Source organism: Delphinapterus leucas, chromosome 13 (genome assembly GCF_059928025.1).
Source record: "Delphinapterus leucas isolate spDelLeu-1000000601 "Yukka" chromosome 13, BTC_Dleu_Yukka2, whole genome shotgun sequence".
Taxonomy (NCBI): domain Eukaryota; kingdom Metazoa; phylum Chordata; class Mammalia; order Artiodactyla; family Monodontidae; genus Delphinapterus; species Delphinapterus leucas.
Window position 1 is genome coordinate 41668013 of NC_143141.1, and position 24000 is coordinate 41692012.

The 24000-nt window shown below is 34.6% G+C and overlaps 1 protein-coding gene across 3 annotated transcripts in view; it reads right to left on the minus strand.

Annotated features, from left to right (window-relative positions):
• EHBP1 (EH domain binding protein 1) overlaps positions 1 to 24000 on the minus strand; it is a 460296-nt gene that overhangs the window by 41984 nt on the left and 394312 nt on the right. For 2 of the 3 annotated variants that reach the window (XM_089922339.1, XM_089922338.1), the window contains 6 exons: positions 21843 to 21990; positions 13691 to 13798; positions 10423 to 10547; positions 7877 to 8015; positions 7609 to 7715; positions 4799 to 4922 (listed from right to left, as the gene is read on the minus strand). In XM_089922339.1, coding sequence (XP_089778465.1) covers positions 4799 to 4922; positions 7609 to 7715; positions 7877 to 8015; positions 10423 to 10547; positions 13691 to 13798; positions 21843 to 21990 — 751 coding nt within the window. The remainder of the gene's footprint in view (positions 1 to 4798; positions 4923 to 7608; positions 7716 to 7876; positions 8016 to 10422; positions 10548 to 13690; positions 13799 to 21842; positions 21991 to 24000) is intronic. The other variant, XM_022597318.3, reaches the window with a different exon arrangement.

The window sequence follows — 24000 nt, forward strand, 5'->3', positions numbered from 1 at the left end:
AAAATTTTACTTTTTTTTTTTTGTGGGCCCACTCCCTGCTTTAAAGCAGCTTTAACGTTTACCACATTTGACTCTTCAAAGGTTGAGGTAAAGAGACATTCTGAGGAATGTATAGGAAAGTTATTTCTTTTCATTCTTTTTTCCCTGAGTATATTTAATATTTTTAAATGGTCATTTGCTAAGTTTTTGTAGTGGTTAGTCTACAAAAAGCTATGGAATCAGTATTTGTGGCCCAGGAACTTAAGAAGGTTATCATGATCATTTTATTCAGTGTTTAAAGGTTATAAAGCCAGAAAATGCAATTTTATTGCAATTTTCCCCTCAGAATGTTTAATGTTTACACTCAAAATATAAATAAAATATTGTCACTTAAAAAAACCCACAAATCATTAGTTTTAAACACTACAGTTCTACAGTAAGAAAGTTTGATAACCATCAAATGAAAACAGATTAGGAATGGAAAAGAAACACCATTCATTATAGTAACACTATTTGCAGCACTTTAGTAAAAGGGCCCATCAACATTTCCATTATAAACTCCATTTTTGCAAGGGTAACAACATTGCTGGTACAGATTCATTAGCCCTATACTTACATACAAAACGTCAGCCTGGAACACATGCATGTTTCTAACTAATAAGCTTTAGTGTCCCCAAAGAAGTAATTGTTACAAACTTTAGGTGCTAGAAATTTAAAAATTCCTCCTCTGCAACAATTACAAAAGAAAAACAAAAACAAAACCCACAAAACAGTCAGAACTGATGGACAGAAGTTCTCTAGTATTTGCATGAGGATATTATAGATCCTAAGACAGGATGGCAGAAGATACTCACGTGCCCTCTCTCTCACACACAGTATTGTTATTTAATATTCAAACTACCACTGATTTAGGATTACTCAATTTCAGAAGGGACCAGTCATATAAATCTCCACAGCTGAGCTGACTCTGACACAGATGCCTCTCCCCTAAATGAATGCTGGGATCTTTCCAGCCCTTCCCCTGTCATTGCCATTCTCATCCCTGGAACCTCCCCAGGGACCCACTTGCTGCAGGACCCACTGAGGCTCTCTCTTACAATCCTTTGCTACTTTCTTGCTAGAGTCTTCTCCCAACATGCCAGGAGAAATGCCCAGAAGTCTAGGCCACCATCCAGTCCCTACTATCCTCTCTCAAGATGCAAGAGCTTCAGTGTTAAAGGGATGGGTGCTTAAAATCTAGAGCTGCTCAAACCCTGGGAACCTAGGACTCAGGTCTAATGTAACTATTAGTATTATTTTAGTTACATTTTAAATTAATAGATTTTTGTGGGTTTGTCTGGCCTGTGGATGCTTATAACAGTGCTTCTTTTGGAAAATGCATTCTTCAATTCCACAAATCAACTTCTAAATAAACTTCACACCCATTTAAAATTGAGTACAATTCCTTAATACAAAATAGAGAATTACCATATGACCCAGTAATTCCAATTCTAGGTATATAACCCCCAAAGCTGAAAACAGGGATTCAAAGAGATGCTTTTAGACCATGTTCATAGTAGCCAGAAGGTGTAAACAACCCAAGTGTCCATCAATGGATGAATGACTCCACAAAATGTGGCATATACATACAATGAAATATTACTTAACCACAACAAGGAATAAAGTAGTGGTACATTACAATATGGTTGAACCTTGAGAATATTATAATAAGTGAAAGAAGCCAGATACAAAAGGATAACTATTGTTTGATTTCACTTATATGAAATATCTAGAATAAAACAATTTCAGAGAGACAGAAAGTAGATTAGCGAGTCCTAGGGGACCATGAGAGGAGAAAATGAGGAATTAATGAGTACAGAGTTTCTGTTTAGGGTGATGAAAAGCTCTGGAAATAGTGGTGGTGATTGTACAATACTGTGAATGTAGTAAATGCTACTGAATTCTACATTTTAAAATGGTTAATTTTATACATGAATTTCAAATCAATACAATTAAAAATTGTATATAGTCAGTACCTACAAGTATAAAAAAATTGAAATAGCTGATAAAGTATGCTTTTGCTATAAAAAAAGACGTAGTGTGGGCTTCCCTGGTGGCGCAGTGGTTGAGAGTCCGCCTGCCGATGCAGGGGACACGGGTTCGTGCCCCGGTCCGGGAAGATCCCACATGCCGCGGAGCGGTTGGGCCCGTGAGCCATGGCCGTTGAGCCTGTGCGTCCGGAGCCTGTACTCCGCAACGGGAGAGGCCACAGTGAGAGGCCCGCGTACGGCAAAAAAAAAAAAAAAAAAAGACGTGGTGGGAAAAGAGAACTGTCTCAAGAGATAGAAAACCTAAAAACTTGGGTACAAGCCCTAACTCAGCCGTTAGTAATTAGGCCATCTTATATGAGCCATTTTCCCAATCTGAGGCTCAGTTTTATCATGTAAAGAATATGATACTATCTGCTCTGCTTAATTCTAAGGCTGAGATTCAGATTCAGATTTTGTGTACTTCAGAAAGTACACAAAAACTCTAAGATACCAGAGAAAAGGTACTAGCTTCTATAATAAATGAAAAGTTGGAAGTATGGGAACCCCAAAAAGGAAAAGGATGAATAAATATATGCTTTTCCTTTCTAACACCTTATCTTTTACTTCAGTTGTTACCCAGGCTTTAGGCAAATCTTGGGAGACCATTATTTGAGCTGGAGGAGGTTCAATACAATCCAGGGGGATTCTCGGCATTTATCAAGTTGGGGAACCAAGTCTAGCAGATCCAGTCTAGACTAGATTCTGTCCTGTGTAGTATGGAATATAAAGCCCTGAAGAGATTCTAGAATCAATCTGTAGTCCGTGACTGTCTTTCAGATGATAAATGATCTCTAGTTGGGGCCACTATAAAGCTTCACTGGTAATATGTAGTATGGGGAGGAGAACTTGAGTCTATTTTGGTTAGAACCCTCAATAAATCAGGCCCCAAGTGTGAAAGAAGGAAAGGAAACAGAATTTCTAGCTTTTTCTCTTGTGACACAAGGCTCTTTTATAGTAATATCTAATTTATCCAACACAGAGAGGAAAGGTGCTCTACTTGAAAGAATTAAAAAAAAAAAAAGTCTCCTTAAAATATATAAAGGAAATAATTTAAAAATGTATTACAGAAATTTCACTACCTAGTATTTACATTTTTAATATAGTTAACATAATATTTTCAAAACCCTTCAGAGACCAAAGGAAAAATGCAAGTGTGAAGCCATGTGTTGGTTTATGGCATATCCACACAAAAGTCTATGTACATGAATGAGCATACGTGTAACTTGTTAGGGCAATGATAAACATGTTCTAGGTAATCTGGCATAGCAGGTATAATAGGGTATGGTATAATAGGGTTCTGGTGACTTGCATGCTAGCTGAAGGTCAGCCACTTACTGATCTGTGTGGCGCTGAGCTTTTCCTGTGCCTCTGTCTCCTCTGTATAACGAGAAGTTTAGGTAATAGTTTTCAAAAAATAAAAAAAAACCTTTTTTTGTTTCGTTTTAAATTTTAACCAGTAGAACCTTTTCTTTAAATGAACTCATCCAAGAAGCCTGCTATTTCATATAAATAAACTCAGAGCTACTCTGTTTGAAGTAAGGTAAGAAACCCAGACGTCTATCTGCTTGCTCCCTTATTGTCCTACCAGCCCCAAGGTGTCTGTGAAGAAGCCCTAAAGTCTCCACAGAACACAGCTTGAAACCAATCCGGCCAGATAAAGCCAAAGGTCTCTTCACATTCTAGTATGTTCTGATTTCACTAATGTAGGCAATTTTCAAATGTCCCATATAAATGCTTATTTCTGGAGGAGTTCTTTAATTATAAATACATCTTTGGCAAATAGAGAAGAAAAAGTTCAAGAAAGCTTTCCAATCCTAATCTACTACTAATTTACTAATCTACTTTACTAATCTACTTTAACACTGCCATAAAATTAAAGCAATTAATTAGATTAAAGGAATAGATTTTCCACTTACATTTTGACATTTTTTTACTTAATATAGTGTACTTTTAATTTGGCATGGATGATTTGAATTTATTTCCCATTTTTACCCCTTTTGTAGGAGCAGGATTTTAAAGAAACATATATGTATAGACATATATTTTAAAGAAATATATTTCTTTAAAATATACACACATACAGTTTTGTTTTTTTTTTTCCAATAGCTTACTGTACACTTAGATCTATTCAATCACTATTGGCAGTCAGCATTAAATGCCAATCTACCCTCTGGTTAGGAGCTAACTTGCTGCTCTAAACCATTTTTACAAACCTTCCTATATACCTTAATCCTTTCAAATGCAACTGTGACACAAAGTATTACAGACTTTTAAAAACCAGTTCTCTTGAAAAAAAATTGTGGAGCATCAGTAACCAGATAGTATTCTCAAATTTCAGTGATCTAGTCCGTGGAGATGTCCCCTATGCATAGTGCTCTGTTTCATGCAGTACATGGCTTTAGCTGGCCAAATCTTTTTTTTTTCCCAATGAATCAGTAGAACAGTGAAGATCTTACTTTTTTTTTAAGCAGTGGCATATCAATGAGGCACAGATGTGTATTCCAACCCTGCATGGATGAGCACACTGTTCAATAGTGCTGGCTCACACGGTATCAGGGCGAGTTATCACTTCCCATGAAGGCACTCTTATCACCAGGGCCCAGAGAGGTGGCTGCAAATCGCAGCCTTTTTATTTTCAAGGCAGTTCTGCTGAACATTCAGGCTTCAAAGATTCACACTTCCAAAACTCTATAAGAGTTTGTGAACGCTCAATTTGCCAAAACTGTTTACAGTGTAATTGGGCACCGTACCTGTGTCCATGAGATAGCGAAGGCGCTTCTCCACCAGCGCGGCACGGGTGTCAATTTGCTTTTGCTCATTCTCTAGTGCTGCCAATTCTCCTACAACATACTGACTGGTGTCTTTGAACCCTTTCTGTTAACGAGAACAAACAGGAAAGAAAAAAAAATCACTTGTAAGTTGCATTTTTCCTTTCTACAAACACTTAGTAAAGCACTTACCTAGAGAACCAAATACGCCCTTAGTATCACTCTTAGTAACTAAAAGCAACGCCCTGTGATTCAAAAAATTTTCATATGTATTACATATATTGCAAAACTTTTGTAAACAGAGAAAATCTTGGCTGTTTAGTATTATATTTATAATTTAACACCCAGATTTGCCAGATTTAAAAAGTTAACACTAAGTAAGAAAAAAATTCTCCTTAGAGTTGAGTCAGAGTGATTAAGCATGGACAAGGATAGAAGATAATTTTCCCTTGGTGACTGTCAAAACAAACACCAATGACATCTTTAATTCAAAAGTGTAATATATAAAAATGGAATTTAACTAAGCAATTGCTTCTTAAAGAATCTATCCTGAAAAAAATCAGATTTGTTCTTACAAAAATATAAAATTAAAAAGATACATTTCTTCTTTTCATAGTAACTATACTATTTAAAGTATTTTTAAAAAATGATAAAAGAGAAGTTTCTAATATCTCCAGTTTCCCCTCCAGCTGGCTTCTGTACTTTAACATGTCATTCTGTTGATGTATTACTAATTATTGTAGCTGCGAATTCTAACTTGACAGGTGGTTTCAAACCTTGCTACACCGGATCTAATGTCACCAGTACACTGATTTGGTTAATCTTCCATTTAACCAAATTTGGATTTCAACCTGAAATTTTACTTTTTACAACCAAGCATGTTAAAAAAAATTATCCTTAGAAGTTTTATTTGAAGTAGCAGTTCTATTATAAAGTACCAATATAAGCTTACTTTTTATTTTCCTATTACAAATTGAAATCGTTAGGGGGCAGGGTTATTCATGGTATAGTACCAAACTGATTAATTATAGCTTCCTTTGGAATGCTTGTTTGTCTTGTGGCATTTCTAGGGGTTAGTTTCCTAAGTAGCTGAGAAATACTAAAGAACTGCTTAAGTGATTACTCTCACCACTACCACTACTAATATCAACACTTAAAATATTTATTCAGAGAAATAAATGTGAACAACGTTCTTGTGTCAAATCCCTTCCCTACCTAGAAGCATATTAATCTCTAAGAAGCCATGAGGAATTATCTTTCGTTACTCCTTAAACAAGAAACAAAATCAAGAATTACGTTATTTACGAGGATATTTTGGAATTCTCATAATGAACAAACCTGTCTAACCATATGTATAACTTATTTATCTTTGGAACCAGTAAACTGTACTCACACATGAACTCAATTTAAACCAGCTTATTGTTAAACTGACTATGGTAGTTGACAAACTTAAGCTGAAATATTTTAAAAAATCATGAAACTGATAATGTCTCAGGATAGACTGATCAAATAAGTTACTGTATTTTTAAAACATTCATACAAAGCGGATATTCTTCCATCTCACTATGAAATAAAACAGAAAAACTATAACAACAGAATAAATGCTAATGGTAGGTTTAAAATCTGGAATCTGGTGAATGCTTTTTGTATCTACCTGTCAGACAGCAGAGCATTTTCAAAAAGGACTATTCCCATTTCCATCCAGAGGGACAAAACAAACATAGTAAAAGTAACAAAGATATAAGAAAACAGAAGTGATAAGCAACACGTAAACTTCATTGCTTGTACTGATTGGTTCAGTTAAAAATAGTAACAAAGTTTATAGTCAGATTTCTTTAGTGTGAGTATATAGTATACTCAAATATTCTGTATGTTATAAATTATACCAAATATTTCATCAGGATATACCACTTAGCTCTTCTATGTATTAAGACGTGCCAGGTTTTAGTAAAACAACTTTAAAACAAGAACTTAAAAATGAGAAGTTTTTACAGCTCTAAAATGTAGTTTGTAACTCTGACTACATTTGCAAGGATTTTAAAATCCATAATAGACAATTTTAAGAGTAAAAACAAAGAAAATATTTACACAAACTGGAGATAATAATAATAAAAAAAAGTAGCACCATTAAAGAGAGCAATGCTTCCAGACAAAAATTCAAGTTAAAACTTGTTCTTCCTGCTTCTGTCCCGCAGCTGTCCATCAAAAGCAGCTTTCTCCCTGCGGTCTATCAAATATTTCCCTCACAAATCAATTTTACACATGATCAGCCCATACCCCTACTGAGCTGAACCTCCCCGTTAATTAAGTGAAGAAATTACCATATATATTATATTAATGCAAACATCATTCAGCTAGTAATTCACGGCTGATCTGGATAATGGAAAGGTTGAACACCCATTAACCCAAGCCAACAAAATGGGTTGGCTGAGAAATTCTAGCAGGTCTCATGTGACTTTTCCCTCTAACTGCAGCTCTGCGGTATCTGCTATTGTAATAATTAAAATCCTCCCAGTAGATCAATACTGGAATCTCTTTATGGGAAGTGCCCTGATGGAAATGTCTCAAGGAAGCTGGGGCTGTGGAACTCTGAAAAATTCATTTTTTTTATCTGACAATTATCACCACACTGCAGACTAATTCAACAGTGCACCCCTCTCACTCTGCTTTGAATGCACTGGAGATTGACATCTTAAAAAACCTAACATCTCATTTTAACAAATAAAGGCACTATTTCCACATACAGTTTGGAATTATCAGCAATCATGAAACCACACAAAAAATTAATATACATTAAGCACTTCATCTTCTGATGGCTTCCTCTGAGTTTCAGTTATTGCTGCCTTCTCCTCATTTCCTTTCTTTGTATCTTCCTGTATTGATCTCTGCCTTTTCATCTCTTAAAAAAAAAGGGAAAGACATGTAAAATTATTATAAAGCTTGATATTTGTGTATTGAAATGTGTATTTACATTATCAGCTTCCATATATATATATATATATATATATATAAATATTGTTAAATCATAAGATGGGAAAACATTTAAAAAAGTGTTCCTACCTGGTCTATTCTCAACATATTGACTGAAAGACTGAAGTTGAGTTTTTCTTACTGTAGAATCCTTGCTAAACACAACAGGATTTCTAAATCGTTCTGTTGCTTTTTGTAATCGCTCAGTCCGGAGATCTTCTGTGCCATTCTAAAAGTGAAACAAATGTGGTAAGAGAGTCCTGATCTTATAAATGTGAAATTACACATTAGTAAAACAAATTTTACTGATTTAAGATAATGCCAACTTAGAAACGTTTTGAAAGAAAAAAGGACTATAAAGAGATGTTCTAAATAGCTCAACGGCAAGGTCTGTTGCCTGTAACTGAAACCTTTGGGAGACATGGTTTAAATGGAGGATCATTCTTGATAACTGTGATTCATTAGATACTGCGAACCCCCATGTCTTCTTCTGATATGTATCATTTAAAAGCCACATTGCCTCTGTCTACCACCGCCCCACCACCCCAGCCCCACTATTCTGCCCCATCTGTTTGTACAGTCCCACAGACTTGTATGACAAGAAGAACTAGTTTCTAATTTTATGCCCATTGAGATAAACCACCAATGCTGGATGAAGGCTAAAAGGTAGGATTATAACACTACCCCACTGAACTGCATTTCATCAGCTATAACTTTCCAAAGCCAGATTTGTAAGTAAGCCCTTTACAGCTAAGGAAACTACAATTATCTTTTCCAGAGCTTCCTATGTTAATACTGGTAACAAATTCAAATGGTTCTATCAACAAGAAATATCCCAGAAGACTGAACCACTGCAGTGTGTGGAAGACGCAGATACCGTGGTGCTGTGTACCAAACAAATATTTCATTTTATACCTAATCTTTATTATTTTTATTAAGTGTTTTGAAAGTAAATAGGGAAAGGCTAAGATGCATGACTAATAGCTAAGCCTGCTGAATGCTGAAACTGGTTATCAAAAGCTACCAAGACTTTGCCCTTCCTCTGCATTGAGACAATCAGTAATGAGGGAGTCCTCCAATGGCCTATTCTCTAGCCTCAAGGAGGCCTGGGATACAGAATCCTCAAGGGAAGGTAACAGTTTATCCTTTTCCACAAACACAGAATGCCTCATTTATAAACGTGTAAACTGCATTTTATTAAAAAAATAAAACCCTAAATCAATGCTGAAAGCTTCAAGAGAACAGATGGACTCTATATGTTCTTTATAAGCACCATTTAAAAAATCTGAACTAAAAAGATCCATACAAAGACAAGCTGTTTAAAGCACACATTTTGTTGGAATAAGTTTGAAAATAACTACATTTAAGAGCTTTTTGGAAAGCAAAAACAACTGCATCTATTTAGATAATTAAACCTTGAGAACGAAAATACCTCTGTCTTATTTTTTAAGTTATATATTTATTATTAGTATCACACTATTAATATGCTAGCTATGTAGCTAGGATAGAAACAATTATGGCTTTTATTTATCTGTTTGTTTGTTTAAGAAAAGTGTGTATTCTACTGTTATCATAATAACTGCCCAATAGTCTAAAACTCAAGTCTTTACCAAAATAAACAAACACGGCTAAATTTTTTGAGGCCTGGCAACATGCTAAAATATCAGTGCGATTAGCCAGCAAATCCCATCTTAAGAAACCTTTTTATGACTAGGGACTTCTGCCACTTTACAAATGTATTCCTCTAAACCCACTAATTCAGTTAGCCTTTTCAATCCATTGTATTATTCTTAGTCCAGCTTCATTCTGCATTAAATCCAGTGCAGAAAGCTAAATTGAACGCAAAAAATCAGACCTGATCCAGGCTTCCTTTTGTTCAAAGACAGTGACCAAAAGTCCTCTGGTGCTGCCACACACTTTCATCACCAATTTATAGAAACCGACAGTATAAGGGAAAAGCAATGAAAGTCATTGTTTTGGGACTTCAAAGCATCTCTGTGTCAGGGGAAGGAAATCCTTTCAGTCAGCAGGGCAGTCCCCATAGTCCGCAGGTGGGTGAAAAAGTTATACAAGACTAGAAATGCCCTAAAACTAGAGAAATATTAACGATACAGTGCAAGGAAAAGGGGGGATGGCTTGAGTGGGGATAATATAAATACTACAAATCATCATCATTATCATCATCATCTTATAATGTTGCATTTTGGCTAAAATCTTACACAAGGTAAGATTTATATTGGCACAAAGCACATGCAAGTATCTTAAAAATTTATATTCAATCACATACCATCTTCAGGAATTAATTTATCTTAACAGGTCAAAGGCTGAAGATGATAGAATGTGCTAGAATTCTCTTAGCAATATTCTCGTTAGCAAAATACAAATGCATACAGAAGTCAAGAATAGTTTTTACTTTTACTGACATATCAACTTAAAGTAGTAGTTTATCTGAAAAACAGTACCTGAATACTGATTACCATACTGGTATTTAATTTATTGGCTATTTAATAAAAATTTGTATATCTTAATCTTAGTGTGAAGAATTTGGTAAGAAACTGACTTTAGGATTATGAAGTGCCAGTGGAAATTACAATACACAGATACTAAGTCAAATATTTTAAACAAGTAAGATTTACCTTAATGTCTTGCTCTGAACTTTCAGTTATAGCTTTGTGAGCAGTGCTGGAAGGTGAATTTGCCACCTGCGGCTGAGTGTCTAGGAGTTTCTTCAGCTTCAAGTCCACCAACTTAGTATTTTGTTCTGTTAAATATGCAAATACTATGAATAACTATATGAGATGCATTTAGATGTGTAGGCTATCAATTTAAAGGACTTCATAAAAATATTACTATATTAAAAAAAGAGAACTCTTTATATATATATATGTATGTATGTATACATAAACTATACTGCATATCATATAACTAGAGTATAACTAAGTAGTCTTTAGGGATATTGACTATATTCCCTTTTTAAAAATTGAGACATAATTGATATGTAACCTTGTGTAAGTTGAAGATGTACAATGTGTTGATTTGATACATTTATATATTGCAATATGATTACCACCATAGCATTAGTTAACACTTCTATCATGTCACAAAATTATCATTTCTTTTTTGTGGTGGAAATAAATAAAATCTAGTCTCTTAGCATATATTCCGGGGTGTGTGTGTATGTGTGTGTGTGTGTGTGTGTATGATATACATGCATATATATGTACTTTTCCCCAAAATCAGTTCGCTTAAAGAATATAGTCAACATGCCTAAAGACTATTTAGTTATTCTATAGTTAATAGCAGCTATGCTTACCTGAAAACTTAAGCCCATATTTGATGTACATATTTATATTAGCAACTGTATAGGTTGTACATAATAAAACAAGGTATTACAAAGTAGGTATTTAAAAGAGGTAACACATTTGATTAAAAATTATATTACTTTATTGTTTCAATTCTTCTAGTATATTAAATTTAGACATATAATGCCATATTAAGTTCTTAAGATGATCTTAGACAGTCATGTACACACTATTAGAATCCAGTGTTCCAATGTTTATGGGTATACATATATACCCAGCATTGAAACAGGGTATATGTTTACAAATACCTTCTAATTAGAGGGCAGAAGTACAATAAAGATTATCACATTTTGGAATGTGTGAAATATGGATAGAAATTTAAAATAAATACAAAATAGCTATAACTTTAAAAATAAACAATTTCAAATTATTTTTAGCAAGTAAATTAATCTTTATTTAATAAAATAGCTCAGAAGCGAATGGAAACAAATAATTCTATTTAAACAAATTCACTCAAAGCAACTCTTTAATAAAATGATTATAAAAGACATGCCAACCATTTGATGAATGATATTTTTCATAAAGATTAATAAGTTTTCTAATTATAAGACTCTTAATAAATGCTATTATCATTACTTTCATGCAAATTGGTCAGTTTATATTGCCAGGCTTCTCTTTTAAACAATATCTGATGAACTATGGTCAAATCAAGATAAAGATTAAACAACTTATTATTAAAAAATTATGACTTTTATATACATATTAAAAAAAGAATTTTGGGGAAAATAAAGCCAGGATAAAAAACCATAATGTATGCTACATGCTTCCAGATTCCAGTTTGCATTCCTATTTCTTACTGCCATGAAATAAGCCATAGTCTGAATTGGAAAGTCTGTCCTATGCACTCGCCAACACTTATTGGCATGCTGGAGAGTTGTAAACAATATATTACTTAACTCCAAAAACAGGAGGACTGAGATGTGTTTTCTTTTTAGGTATACAAAAAGTAGGAAGAGTGTTTTTAAGAAGGACAAGAATCAAGCCTAATGTTAGGCCTAATATTAACCAACCTTTAAATACATTAAAATACCCCACAAAGTTGCTATAACTAAAACTAGAAAATTCTCTTTACCTTACCCAAGAAAGGGCTAATTTCTCCTGTCTTCTTAATCTACTGTTAAATCAGGAAATATGTGCCACTTATTGTCACTGATTTTATACTTCCATGAATCAAATGTTAAGGCTTTAATTCTGTACTTCTGGATGCCCTCCGTGGTAAAGAGATGATACTGGTTTCTACTAAAGACTTTGATGGTGCTTGTGGTGAGAGGGTGGGTAAGCAACAACAAAAATTTTTTTCAAAAAGAAAAATCAAACTTACCCAAGTTCTAAAGTATTTTAAATAGAAATAAGTAAAACGCAGTTTTAATTTGGGGTTAATTTTTTTTTAAGTTTCCTTAAATATCAGCATTCTCCTGGACTTGTACAATTATAAATATACTGACCTGTATCTAGTAAAAGTATTATTTAATACTAGACCATGAAGGAGCTACTGACAAAAGACACAGATTTTTTTGGGTGCTCTCTATAGTTAGGAAGACCATGTTTGATTGTTTCTTGGAGAAGTAACAGCATGATTTCAAATAGGGAAGAAACAAAGCAAGTTAGCATTGTAGGGACATGCCAGGGCTGGGAAGAATACCTGCTCTCCCTCCCTGTAGCTTTTTACAGGAAAAGATAAATATTAGGGATTTCACTTTCTTACCTTTAAGTTTAAAAAGATTGCCAAAGACTTTTTATTGCTATAAGAATTCAATTCAGTAAGTATTTATGGAACCTCTCACATATACAAAGCTACCTGCTGCTGACTTATAAAGGTAGTGCATATGGAACACTCATCTACTTAACCATCAGCAAGTATCTTTATATTTTATACAATAACTCAGAAGTTCAATTGCAAATGTGATCATCGGTATAATATTTATTGATATACAATATGAGATGAATTTAATAGTAATCTATATAAGCAGTTTTCAAAGAGTATTATTGTGATTAGTTAAGTATGTATAAAATAATTTATTAGTAGTAATATTTAAATATTTAAGGTAAGCACAAAATTTATAAAATAATATTACCACTAAGACTATCAATTCCAAACGAAATCAGAAAATCTGATCCATGGTTTAGATTTACATTTGAAGCATTCCATAGGTACTACATCTATACCTTACAACATCACAACAAAATATTTAGGCTGAGAAGGGAACCAATCATAAAATGTCTACAAATTGTCCCATATAACATAAAATATAAAAGTGAATCTTAGTAATAAGAGAAAAACTAAAATTTGCTATTTCAATTTTATTGCTAATTTTAACATTAAGCCTAAAACAAAATAATAACATAAAATTGATGGAAAGTGGATTTAGCTAAATGATTTGTGAGGGCGTAAGATGTAATAAAACTACTAAAAGAACTTATTATCATTATTAATGAGATAATAATAAAAATATAACAGTTTTAATAGTTAATAAACAGTTATAATAAAAATATAAGAGTTTGCCATGCAGCAGGACACAAAGTATTTATAATCTGAAATTACCGGGAGTATCAAGGTCATTTTCTAAGTTAGTAAGTTCATCTCCACCTCCTACAACAAAGCCTTCGGAAATCTCCTCATTAGTATCTATCTCAACTTTATCATTTTCATCTGTAGGAAAATGTAGCAATAATGTTAGTATATTATTTCTATTTTATATCATTTGTTAGAAACACTAAGGAAAAACATTAGTATTGTAATGACAGTTCAAATTCAGGTCTGACACAGATGAGCAAGTTAAGAAATCAGTTTTAAGCTACTTTTTCACTATCGGATTAACATTTATATTTTACATTCATATGTCAAAGATGAATTGTCACACCAAAGCAGATGCAAAAATTTTGACAATTTGTCACATGCTGTCTCTGAATCACTGAGCTCCTGGAATCCCTATGTTTAAAAATGTAATCTACTGGTAATCTCTAATAACAGTATACAAAAATAAAGTTGGGGGACTTCCCTGGTGGCACAGTGGCTAAGAATCCTCCTGCCAATGCAGAGGACACGGGTTCAAGCTCTGGTCCGGGAAGATCCCACATGCCGTGGAGCAACTAAGCCTGTGCGCCACAACTACTGAGCCTGCGCTCTAGAGCCCACAAGCCACAACTACTGAGCCTGCGTGCCACAACTACTGAAGCCCGCACACCTAGAGCCCATGCTCAGCAACAAGAGAAGCCACCACAATGAGAAGCCCGCGCACCGCAACGAAGAGTAGCCCCCGCTCGCTGCAGCTGGAGAAAGCACGCACACAGCAATGAAGACCCAACACAGCCAAAAACAAACAAATAAAAATATTAAAAAAAAAAAGTTGGTTTGGTAACAAAGTCATCAAATAACGTTTCTAAATTTCACATTTTTATCACTTATTAGATATAAATGTATAAAGAAACAACTCATTCTTTATAAACTTGTAGCTTTATTTAAATCATTTGCATGAAGACTTGGACGCTTTTGTGCTATTAGTGAAATATTATCAAAAGCATTATGGATGAATTAAGAGACAAGATTGAGACAAGAATAGACAGTACCTTTATGCAAAAGAAAGTTCAGAAACAATTAAGACAGTACATCTTGGAAGACATAAAGCTGGTAGAAAGACTTGTTATTCAAAATTAAATACATGGGAATAAGGTAATCACACTATTTTTTTATACACTTAGTAAAACGTCTTAGGTCATAATTAATTAATGGTATCATTTTTAAAAAGATTTCTATTACATATTTTTCCGTTTTAAACCCTAGTTATAAAATTGGTTAAGTAATTTTGAATATTATACATTTAAAAAGTCATAGCAATAATTTGACTTGTATATTAGAAGTTAAGCTTTAAATTCTGCTATTGACAGGCAATGTACCTTTTGAAGAAATATCTGTCTAGCCCTGGGAGTTGAAGAATATCCCTACTATTCAACAGTTTATTTTTCATAGGGCAACTTTTATTAATAATGAGGTGTTCCAAAGGTTATTACAATTGAGAAATACTAAATTCTATAGCTTTGGCTTAAACCTTCAATATTTGTCCTTTTCCCTGTAGAGCTTTGTGTTTGATTTTAGGCTTCCCAAGTAAATATTTACTATGAGCATTAATATTAATAATAGTTTACATTTATTGAAGACTTCCTATGTACCATGTAAGCCGTTTAGAACAATACAACACAGAGAAAAAGAATGAGAAATGCCCCCAGGGGAAAAGCACTGCTAAATGCTTTCAAATCGCTAAGGTATTGTACTTGGCTATATTATTTAAGTACAATCAGTTGAGAGAGCTTTTCTAATCAACTGTGCTTAGTACAACTACTTGACTAATTTCATAAAAGTCAGCACCTTCATCTTCATTATCCTCAAAAATTCTTCTCTAAATAATTTTGTAGTAAAGGGAAATGAATTAACAGATATTTCCTGAGTGCCAAGTAAGTGTTCAGAACACTTCCTCTTATCAGAGATAGTTTACTACCAATAGTTCTTAGAGTACAGTACTTTGTTGCTGCAACCAGCCTTTATTGGTTACTACTGACCAGAATTAATATAGAGTGAAAACAAAAAGTTAAACATTCATTCATTTATTTATTCAAGAAACTTCTACTATATGCCAGATCTGCAATTTACAAAACACTGCTAGATGTTGAAGAGATACCAAGTTGTATAAGACATTTATTCCACCTTAAAGTTATACATTCAAATGACTAAAATACCATGTAGGACAGTTAAGTGTTATGGGGTAAAAATAAGGTATAGAGCAAATTCAGGGAGGAAAGATTATTCTTTGCCAGTAGCACCAGGAATTATTTTTTGGAAGCAGTAACCTTTAAATTGGGTCTTCAGAAATGTACCGGATTTCAAAAAGTACAGTTGAGGGAAGGGCACTACAGGCATGAGAGCAGGAAAGGGTAGGTTATGTTCAAAGAATGGTATAGTTCTATTTTGCTCAAGCATACTTAAAGGGAAATAACGGGAGGTAAGACTTGACAGGTAAAACTGCAGAGAGCATTGAAGGGTAGGATAGGAAGTTTAGGTTTTACTTGGTAGGAACGGAGAGACATTTGTGTTCAAACATGATCATCAATGTGCTGTTTAACAGACAGCAGTCTATATAAGCAGTTTCTTACCACAGTGTTTCATGGTAATCAGTTGTGAAATATGTATAAAATAATTACTAGTAATATAAGCACTGAAGCTTATGTTTTTTTTAATATAAATTAGAGTAGCTCCAGTATTAGTCCTAAAATATCACTCTTGCTTACATTCTGATATGCCTTCATATGTGAAAGAAAAAGTGGTCCAGGGATTGCACATGGGAGTGCAATCCCTGGAGCCACATGACAGCATCCTTCATGCGAGATTGCTGAGTAAGATGTTGGACTCTAGCACACAAAGGCTGGAGGCAGGAAATCCAAGTTGGAGACTATTATAACCTCCAGGTAAGTAGTATGGAGAGCTTTAACCTATCATAAAAGAACTGGAAGTGGGTATGACTTGAAAACAAACTGGATATTGGGTGGTTGGGGGAGGGATACTGAGGAGAGGAAGAGTGAGGCAGATGACTCTCCAGACAGTGACTAGAAGGACAGCACTGCTATGAAAAGAAGCTAAGTCTGGAACTGTGGTTGGATCTTGGTACTTCAGGTCCTGGGGTTATGCAGTGGGATATTCATTACTCCTTTACACAGTGCCAGGCTCCTGTGTGATGTTAAACAGGTGCCATTCATTTTATTTCCCGGCTAAATGAAATCTCTATCTATACTACCACTCACCAGTAATGCTGAGTGGGTTAACTCACTGTTTATATATGTATTGTTAACCTTAGATAAAAGGATTACTATTTGGGAAAGGGAAAAGTAAAAATTGATCTCCCATACAGCTCAGGTTTTCTTAAGAATAGGTTTCCATCTTCTTTCCATTCACTGACTTCAGGTTTACAATGAACAGGAATTCTTTTCGATAGTTAAAATGTTACACATTTCTTAACACCTGTCAAAATACTCTAAATGCATTTTAGCAGAATTAAAGTGCATGTTTGTCTTTGTGTGTGTGTTTAAAATATTATACGTTATTTATACGATATATATAAGATTATATATATCTTTATGGCTAACCACTGAAAATCTAGTAGGTAAGCGTGGCAGAAAGTAAACTAGAGATCCAATACACAATGGAAGGTGGTTTGCAAATATGGCATGTATAATGTGTGTAGGAAAAGGTAAAAAGAGATTGTATATATACTGGAATGAGACAATGCATTCCAGCTGACACTGCATAGCACTATAAGCAAAATGGGGATCCCAATGGTATGATTAATAGCACAGCAATAAGGCCAGTCTTACAACACTTATCATTTATAAATAAATTGAATGAAAAATCAGGATATCTGGTGACAGTAAAAAAAGAATATCTGCACTTTAAAAAAAAGAAATTGAGGCTACCATTAAAAACATATTCACAGGGACTTCCCTGATGGTGCAATGGTTAAGAATCCGGCTGCCAATGCAGAGGACACGGGTTCAAGCCCTGGTCTGGGAAGATACCATATGCCGCGGAGCAACTAACCCCGTGCGCCACAACTACTGAGCCTGCGAGCCACAACTACTGAAGCCTGCGCACCTAGAGCCTGTGCTTCGCAACAAGCGAAGCCATTGCAGTGAGAAGCCCGTGCACCGCAACAATGAGTAACCCCTGCTCCCCGCAACTAGAAAAAGCCTGCGTGCAGCAATGAAGACCCAACGCAGCCAAAAATAAATAAAAAAAAAAAATATTCACACAAAATGGTGGTTTAGAGAACACAGAGATTGTACCTAAGTGTACATGAAACTGTTTCTTCCCAGGAAAAAAAAAATATTCAGAATAAAATTTCTCATTTGTATCATGATTTTAAAATTCTCATTGAAGGTTCCCTATAAAATTCATAACTTTTAAAGTTATTCTATAGAAATCAAACAAATGATAGAAAACAATACAAATATATTATTAATAGAAGCTGAAAGTAAAAATTACTGAAGGCCTGTAAGATTTTATTTTGGGCCAACAAATTTAGATAAACCTATTTGCCATAACTGAAATAAGGATAATGCAGGCACACAAACATTCTCATGGATAAAATTTTTAAATTTTCATTTATTCATTTGAAATGCAAAAACAAAGTACACTATTCCATCTAAATCAAAGAGAGGCAAAAATGTCAGTTTAAAAGTTCAATGACCCTCACCTAACCCAAACCAAAGTGATAAGCTACAGAATAAAAAAATACATATATGACATATATACACACATATATAAGTACACATAAAATATATAAAATCTATATCATATACATCCCATGTAATATATAATAAATATATGATATATTATAATATCATCTTCAAATTAGATAAACACCTTCCTTGCAAGTGCCCATGGGCCATTAATAAAAATGTAACATTTATTTGGCCAAAATAAAAACTTATTAATTCTCAAAGCAGAAATTCAGGGCATATTCTCTGACCACAATACCATACAACTAAAAATGAAAATACCACAATTCATCCACAAACAACTGTACCTTGCCATGTAAGATCAATACAATAAATGAACCCACAAGTTTGTTACCTAAAATGAGGATTTTAAAAGGAGGCTGTTATAGGTCTATAACTAAACAACAAAGCAGAAATTGAAAAAACACATGTAGTATACCACAATATCACCTGACTCTCCTCTAAGTCCTAAAATTATGTCAAGAGGAGGACAAGTAAAAGCTAGGCTGTAGCTCCTTGGACTGATTCTGTTATTTCACAAGAATTAGGCTACTTCTGGTTGAAATAGGATGCAAGTGGGATGCTTGAATACCTGGCTTTACATGACCTAAAATATCTTGCATATATTTTCTGTGGACACCTGAGGCTTATGACACCTCACCTCTAACTTACTAAGTTTTCCTTTCCTCACTGAGGATGGAAAAAAACCAGGTTTTTCAAGTAGGTTCAGGCAGTGAGTTTGAGTATCATGTTCAACACGTCCCCTAGGTTGTGCTTTCACCTGATTATTTCAGCTCTTGACTACCCCCTCTTCTTTGTCACTTTGGACCACTGCTTCCAAAAATTTTCCCACCCTAGTCTGTCTTCTAGGCTGGTCCCTATTCATTTTTCTCTCCTCCTTTCACAGTATTCCTTATTCAGACCTGATAATTCCCATTAGACATTGGAAGAATGGACACTAATTTGTTAACTGTTTCCCCCTGACTTATCAACCCCATAGGGTTATTTTCATTTAGCAATTAGACTCTTGTGAAATCAAGTGAATTTCTTATTTGCTATATAAGGGTCAGCAAACTATAGCATGGGGGCAAAAACCAGCCCACCATCATTTTGGGGTAAATAACAGGCATGCCCATTAATTTACATATTGTTCAAGCCTGCTTTCAGACTACAAGAGCAGAGTCGAGTAGTTAAGACAGAGAACACATGGTCTGCGAAGGCTATAAAAATTTATTCTGGCCCTTTCCAGGAAGTTTGCCGAATCCCGGCCTAGCACAGTGACTGGCACTGCTAAACAGATAAATGTGTATGTATGAATGGTTGAATTCTAGGCAGGAATTTTACCCTCTCCCTTGACCTAAAGGTCTCTTCCCCGCCTCCGGCCTTGATAACTTCAGCTTAGGCCTTGATGCCAGAGCGGACCTAGTCGGATCCATACACCTTTATGAAGACAGGCCAATATCCACCACTGAGGTCAAGGAATAGGCCTGCACTGCTTGTAGCTCAACCTTAGCTCTGATTAAGAGCCTATCATCTGATATGTGGCCGTTTCCAACATCCAAGGTATGGTGTGTCCTATGAGAGAAATGGACCCTGGGCACTTTGGTCTCCTTAGGGAACAGTCTAGACTCTTCAGCAGGTTCTCATAAGTCATCTGTTGAACCCTGTCCCGCCTTCATTTCACCTGGCTTTTCCTTTTCTAGTCTGTACTTCTTTGCTAGCTTCAGAGATCCAATCCTCACTTGTTCTTTATTCACTCTGTTGACTGCTGAATGATGCCAAAATCAGGTCTTCACTTTCCCCAGTTACCAAGTTGGGAAGATACCCATTTTGGGGGTTGTAACACTGACTAAGTCTCTCTACCTAGTCTAGTCCTGGCTTAGGCTCAACTGGGGTTGGATTATAGAGATAAGACCAATTACATAGCTGATTCATCCCACACCATTAATCAGAAATTTCTAATTCTTAGCCTTCCCAGAGTTCACAACTCATTTAGCATTGTCATCTGCTCACTGTTGGAAAAAAAAATTGAGACAGTGGATGCCTCTCTCTCTTATTATTACTGCTCTTCCATGGGTTTATGATATCACACGGAGGTAGTATTAGTAGCTTTAGGGCAGTCTATCTGGAGGGTCAAGAATATGAGGCTTTTTCTATCTTTCTGAGATACAAGGAGGCAAAGATTTTTAAGATTTACTTAGAATATCTGGAATTTTTATGATATCAAAGAAACATCTTGTTACTAATCATAAATGAAAGCAAATTATAATAGCGTTATATAATGTAGCTGTGAGTAGTTACTGCTCTTACTATAAAACTTTAGTAGTGAGTATAGAAACTGTAATAAAAATTCTGAATGACAGGAGTTGAAAAGGTAAGATGAAGGATTTAACTAAGAAACAAACATTCTGAGAATACCAGATGGATAGATATACAGCTACTTGGGAAAGCAGCTTTCAAATGTATGGGATGGAAGGTTATATGCTATAGGCATTGGTTGGAATGCTCTAAAACAGTAAGATTTTAATATAACGAATCAATTAGAAATAACAGCAGTAAGTTTCAGTTTACTTTGAAGAAACTTATCATTGACCTAGAAATGGTTTCCTTTGTTTCAGTTCTCTAAGGTCTTATTCGAGTCCTCACTTGCCTACTCTCCAGAGTGATCTTTTAGCATTTAAGATTAATTCAGGACAAGTACCTGGCATGTTCTGATAGATAAATAGGTCACATACCTTTGAAATAAAAAACCCCACAGGCCTCTTGAATATACTACTCAAATAAAAATGTAAAAAGTTTCAAGTTAAAGATGCCCAAATTGAGCACTGAGAGGCAAAACTAAAATTCCCTTTAATTATATGTATAGTCCTTGTCCTAAAATAAAGCTTAGAATAATTTCTACAGATATTGAAAAAGACCCTCTTCGAATCAGGAGACTAAGAAGAAATGCATATGGGACTTATTCAAAATGCTTACATGTCAGGCTATAATGCTGGAACATTGTTAAAGCTACTTTCCAAAGATCTGGTTCAAAGCGAAAATCTCTCATGCCAAAGCTCTCCACTAACAAGTCTTGTGATCTACATGTTGAGGACTTGATTGCATTTTACTCACTCCTAATACAATTAATGAGGCATCATGGGGAATCACAAACCAAGGCCTGTCTGAGTTTTCTCCTAAATCATATTCTTAGTGTTTCTTGAGTACTAATCATACTTAATCATAATCAAAGTACTTCTTGAGTTGATTTGGAAATTGGCAATAGTCATCTTCTGATTTACTATGCTTTAAGTTTTTTGTAACATACTGATAGGCTAGAAACTTTATGTATTTGATGCACAACATTTTGAAGTAAGAATAAAAAGTCCCAAAACATCCATTGCGGATTTCTGGGTTGTGTGTAGAATATGATACAAGATTCTTTAACTCACCTCCAGATGCCTTTGACCTTTCTTTCAACTTTTCTGCAGCCATTTCACCATAGCTGGGAAGTTCTGACATCTTCACTCCAGATCGAGCTTCTGCTATTAGCTGACGAGCTCTCTCTCTCAGCTGCCGACGTCGCTCTTCATCTTGCTGCTAAGATATATTGAACAGTTGCCAACTCAGTAATTGACAGAAATGCAATTTCATTTTCAATCTGATCATCATGATAGTAACTGGTTTACAGCATGGTGCTTGGCCCACATTATAAATAGGATGCTCTATATCAGTTGGATGTCATACCATTTTTAAAAGACATCCAAGAATCAGATTTTTAAAAAACATTTACAAATTATTGTATTATGTCTGTTAAAGATTCAAACTAGCCTTTAAAGAATGTTTGGCAATATAATTACTGAGAAAAGAGCAGGATCTACTATTAATAAAATAATCAGGCTTATAGGAAAAAAGTAACAATACTGAAAACAGAATTTCAATTAATACCTTATTTTTTTAACATTAGAATTTAACTTGCAATTTTCTAGTAAAGGCATAGAGCACTGGCTAAAAGAAATCTTTGATCAAATATAGGAAGTGGTATTTTTAGGGGGCTACAGCAGGAATGGGGATAGTACACATTAGTTCCACAGTTATTGTTGTTGATAGTTTTAAAATCAGAATTGGGTAACTGATGTACTTCTGTCCTTATTTCTACTATGCCTTCCCCCCAGACAAACATTGAGAAGAAAAAGTAAAAACTAGTGTGGTTTTTGATATTTAAAATAACTAAAAATGACAGAGAATTAAATAACTAAAATAGGTTTTGCCTCCTAAAAAAGGGCTATTATGAATTGCAAATAATCAATGTGAAATTGCTTTGTAAACTGGAAAGTATATGATATAAGGCATTATTATGACAAAACAAAGCCTGAAATAATATGGCCCCAACATATCTGTGCAGTTATCTTCCCTTAACCTCTCCCAATCTCTATAAAACCTCACATCTATTTATACAAAATTGTTTGTATCATGTAGTTTCATGCATCCATGGATTTGAATATATCATTTTGTCTTCCTGAAATGTTCTTCTATCATCTATTTAACTCCTACTCATTCTTCAAGATTCAGTTTAAATCCACTAAACTTCCCCTGACTACTCTTCCCTCCTCCCCACTGGTGGAATGAAGTTCTCCTTCTTCTATGTTACTATAGTACCGTGTGCGCACATGCGCACGCGCGTGTGTGTGTGTGTGAGATTACTTTTTAAAATAATACCTGTCAAGTTATAATTCTGTACAAACATCTCCTTCTCAGTAGAACTGAGCTACTTGAATGCAGGAGCTAGATGTGATTTATCTTTGTATCTTTGGTCCTTAGTACATACCTTGGTACTTGGTATTAGATATGAAAACTTAACGATTTATACTTTCAAAGCTTATATTATAGAGGGAAAGATAAAACAGCCACAATAAGGAGGTGCAATAAAAACAGATGAAGAGTTCAGAAGAAAGAGGTTTGTTTTTGTGTCTTTTTTTTTCTTCTTCTTTTTTTTTTTTTTTTTTTGTCAAGGGGAATGATCAACCTGAGTTGTATCTGAGAAAGATTAAAGATTAATCTGACAACAGTGTATACGATAGGCTGGCCTATGGGGACTGGAAAGAGACTACTTAGGAGGCTCTTATAAACAGTACAAGGAAGCTATAATGAGATTCAGAACTGGGATGGTGGCAATGGGAATGGAAGGAGACAGGTGTAAGAAATACATCAGAGCTAGAATTGGTACCTGTACCAATTCTTAGTAACTGATTAGATGTAGAGGGAAGAAAAAAGCTGAGTCAGAAGAGACAGGGGTAAGACACTAGCTTGGTAGAGTTCAAGGCTAGGCAATTCTTTCACAAATTTTGAGATGGCTAGAATAGAGAGCTGTCAAAATTAATGCGGGTAGATTAACAGAGGTATTGAATGGACCCAGAGACAAGCTTGAAGCTCCCAGTGGACAAACTGAAGCAATTTCAGTACCAAAACAAACAAGCAAACAATGACTGCAATGAATTGAATCAACAAAATCACACACTGAATCAATGAAAACTCATCAATTCATTATGATATTCAGAAAGTTCTTAGAAGGATATATAAACTCATTTGAGGTAGCTTTTTTTTTTTTTT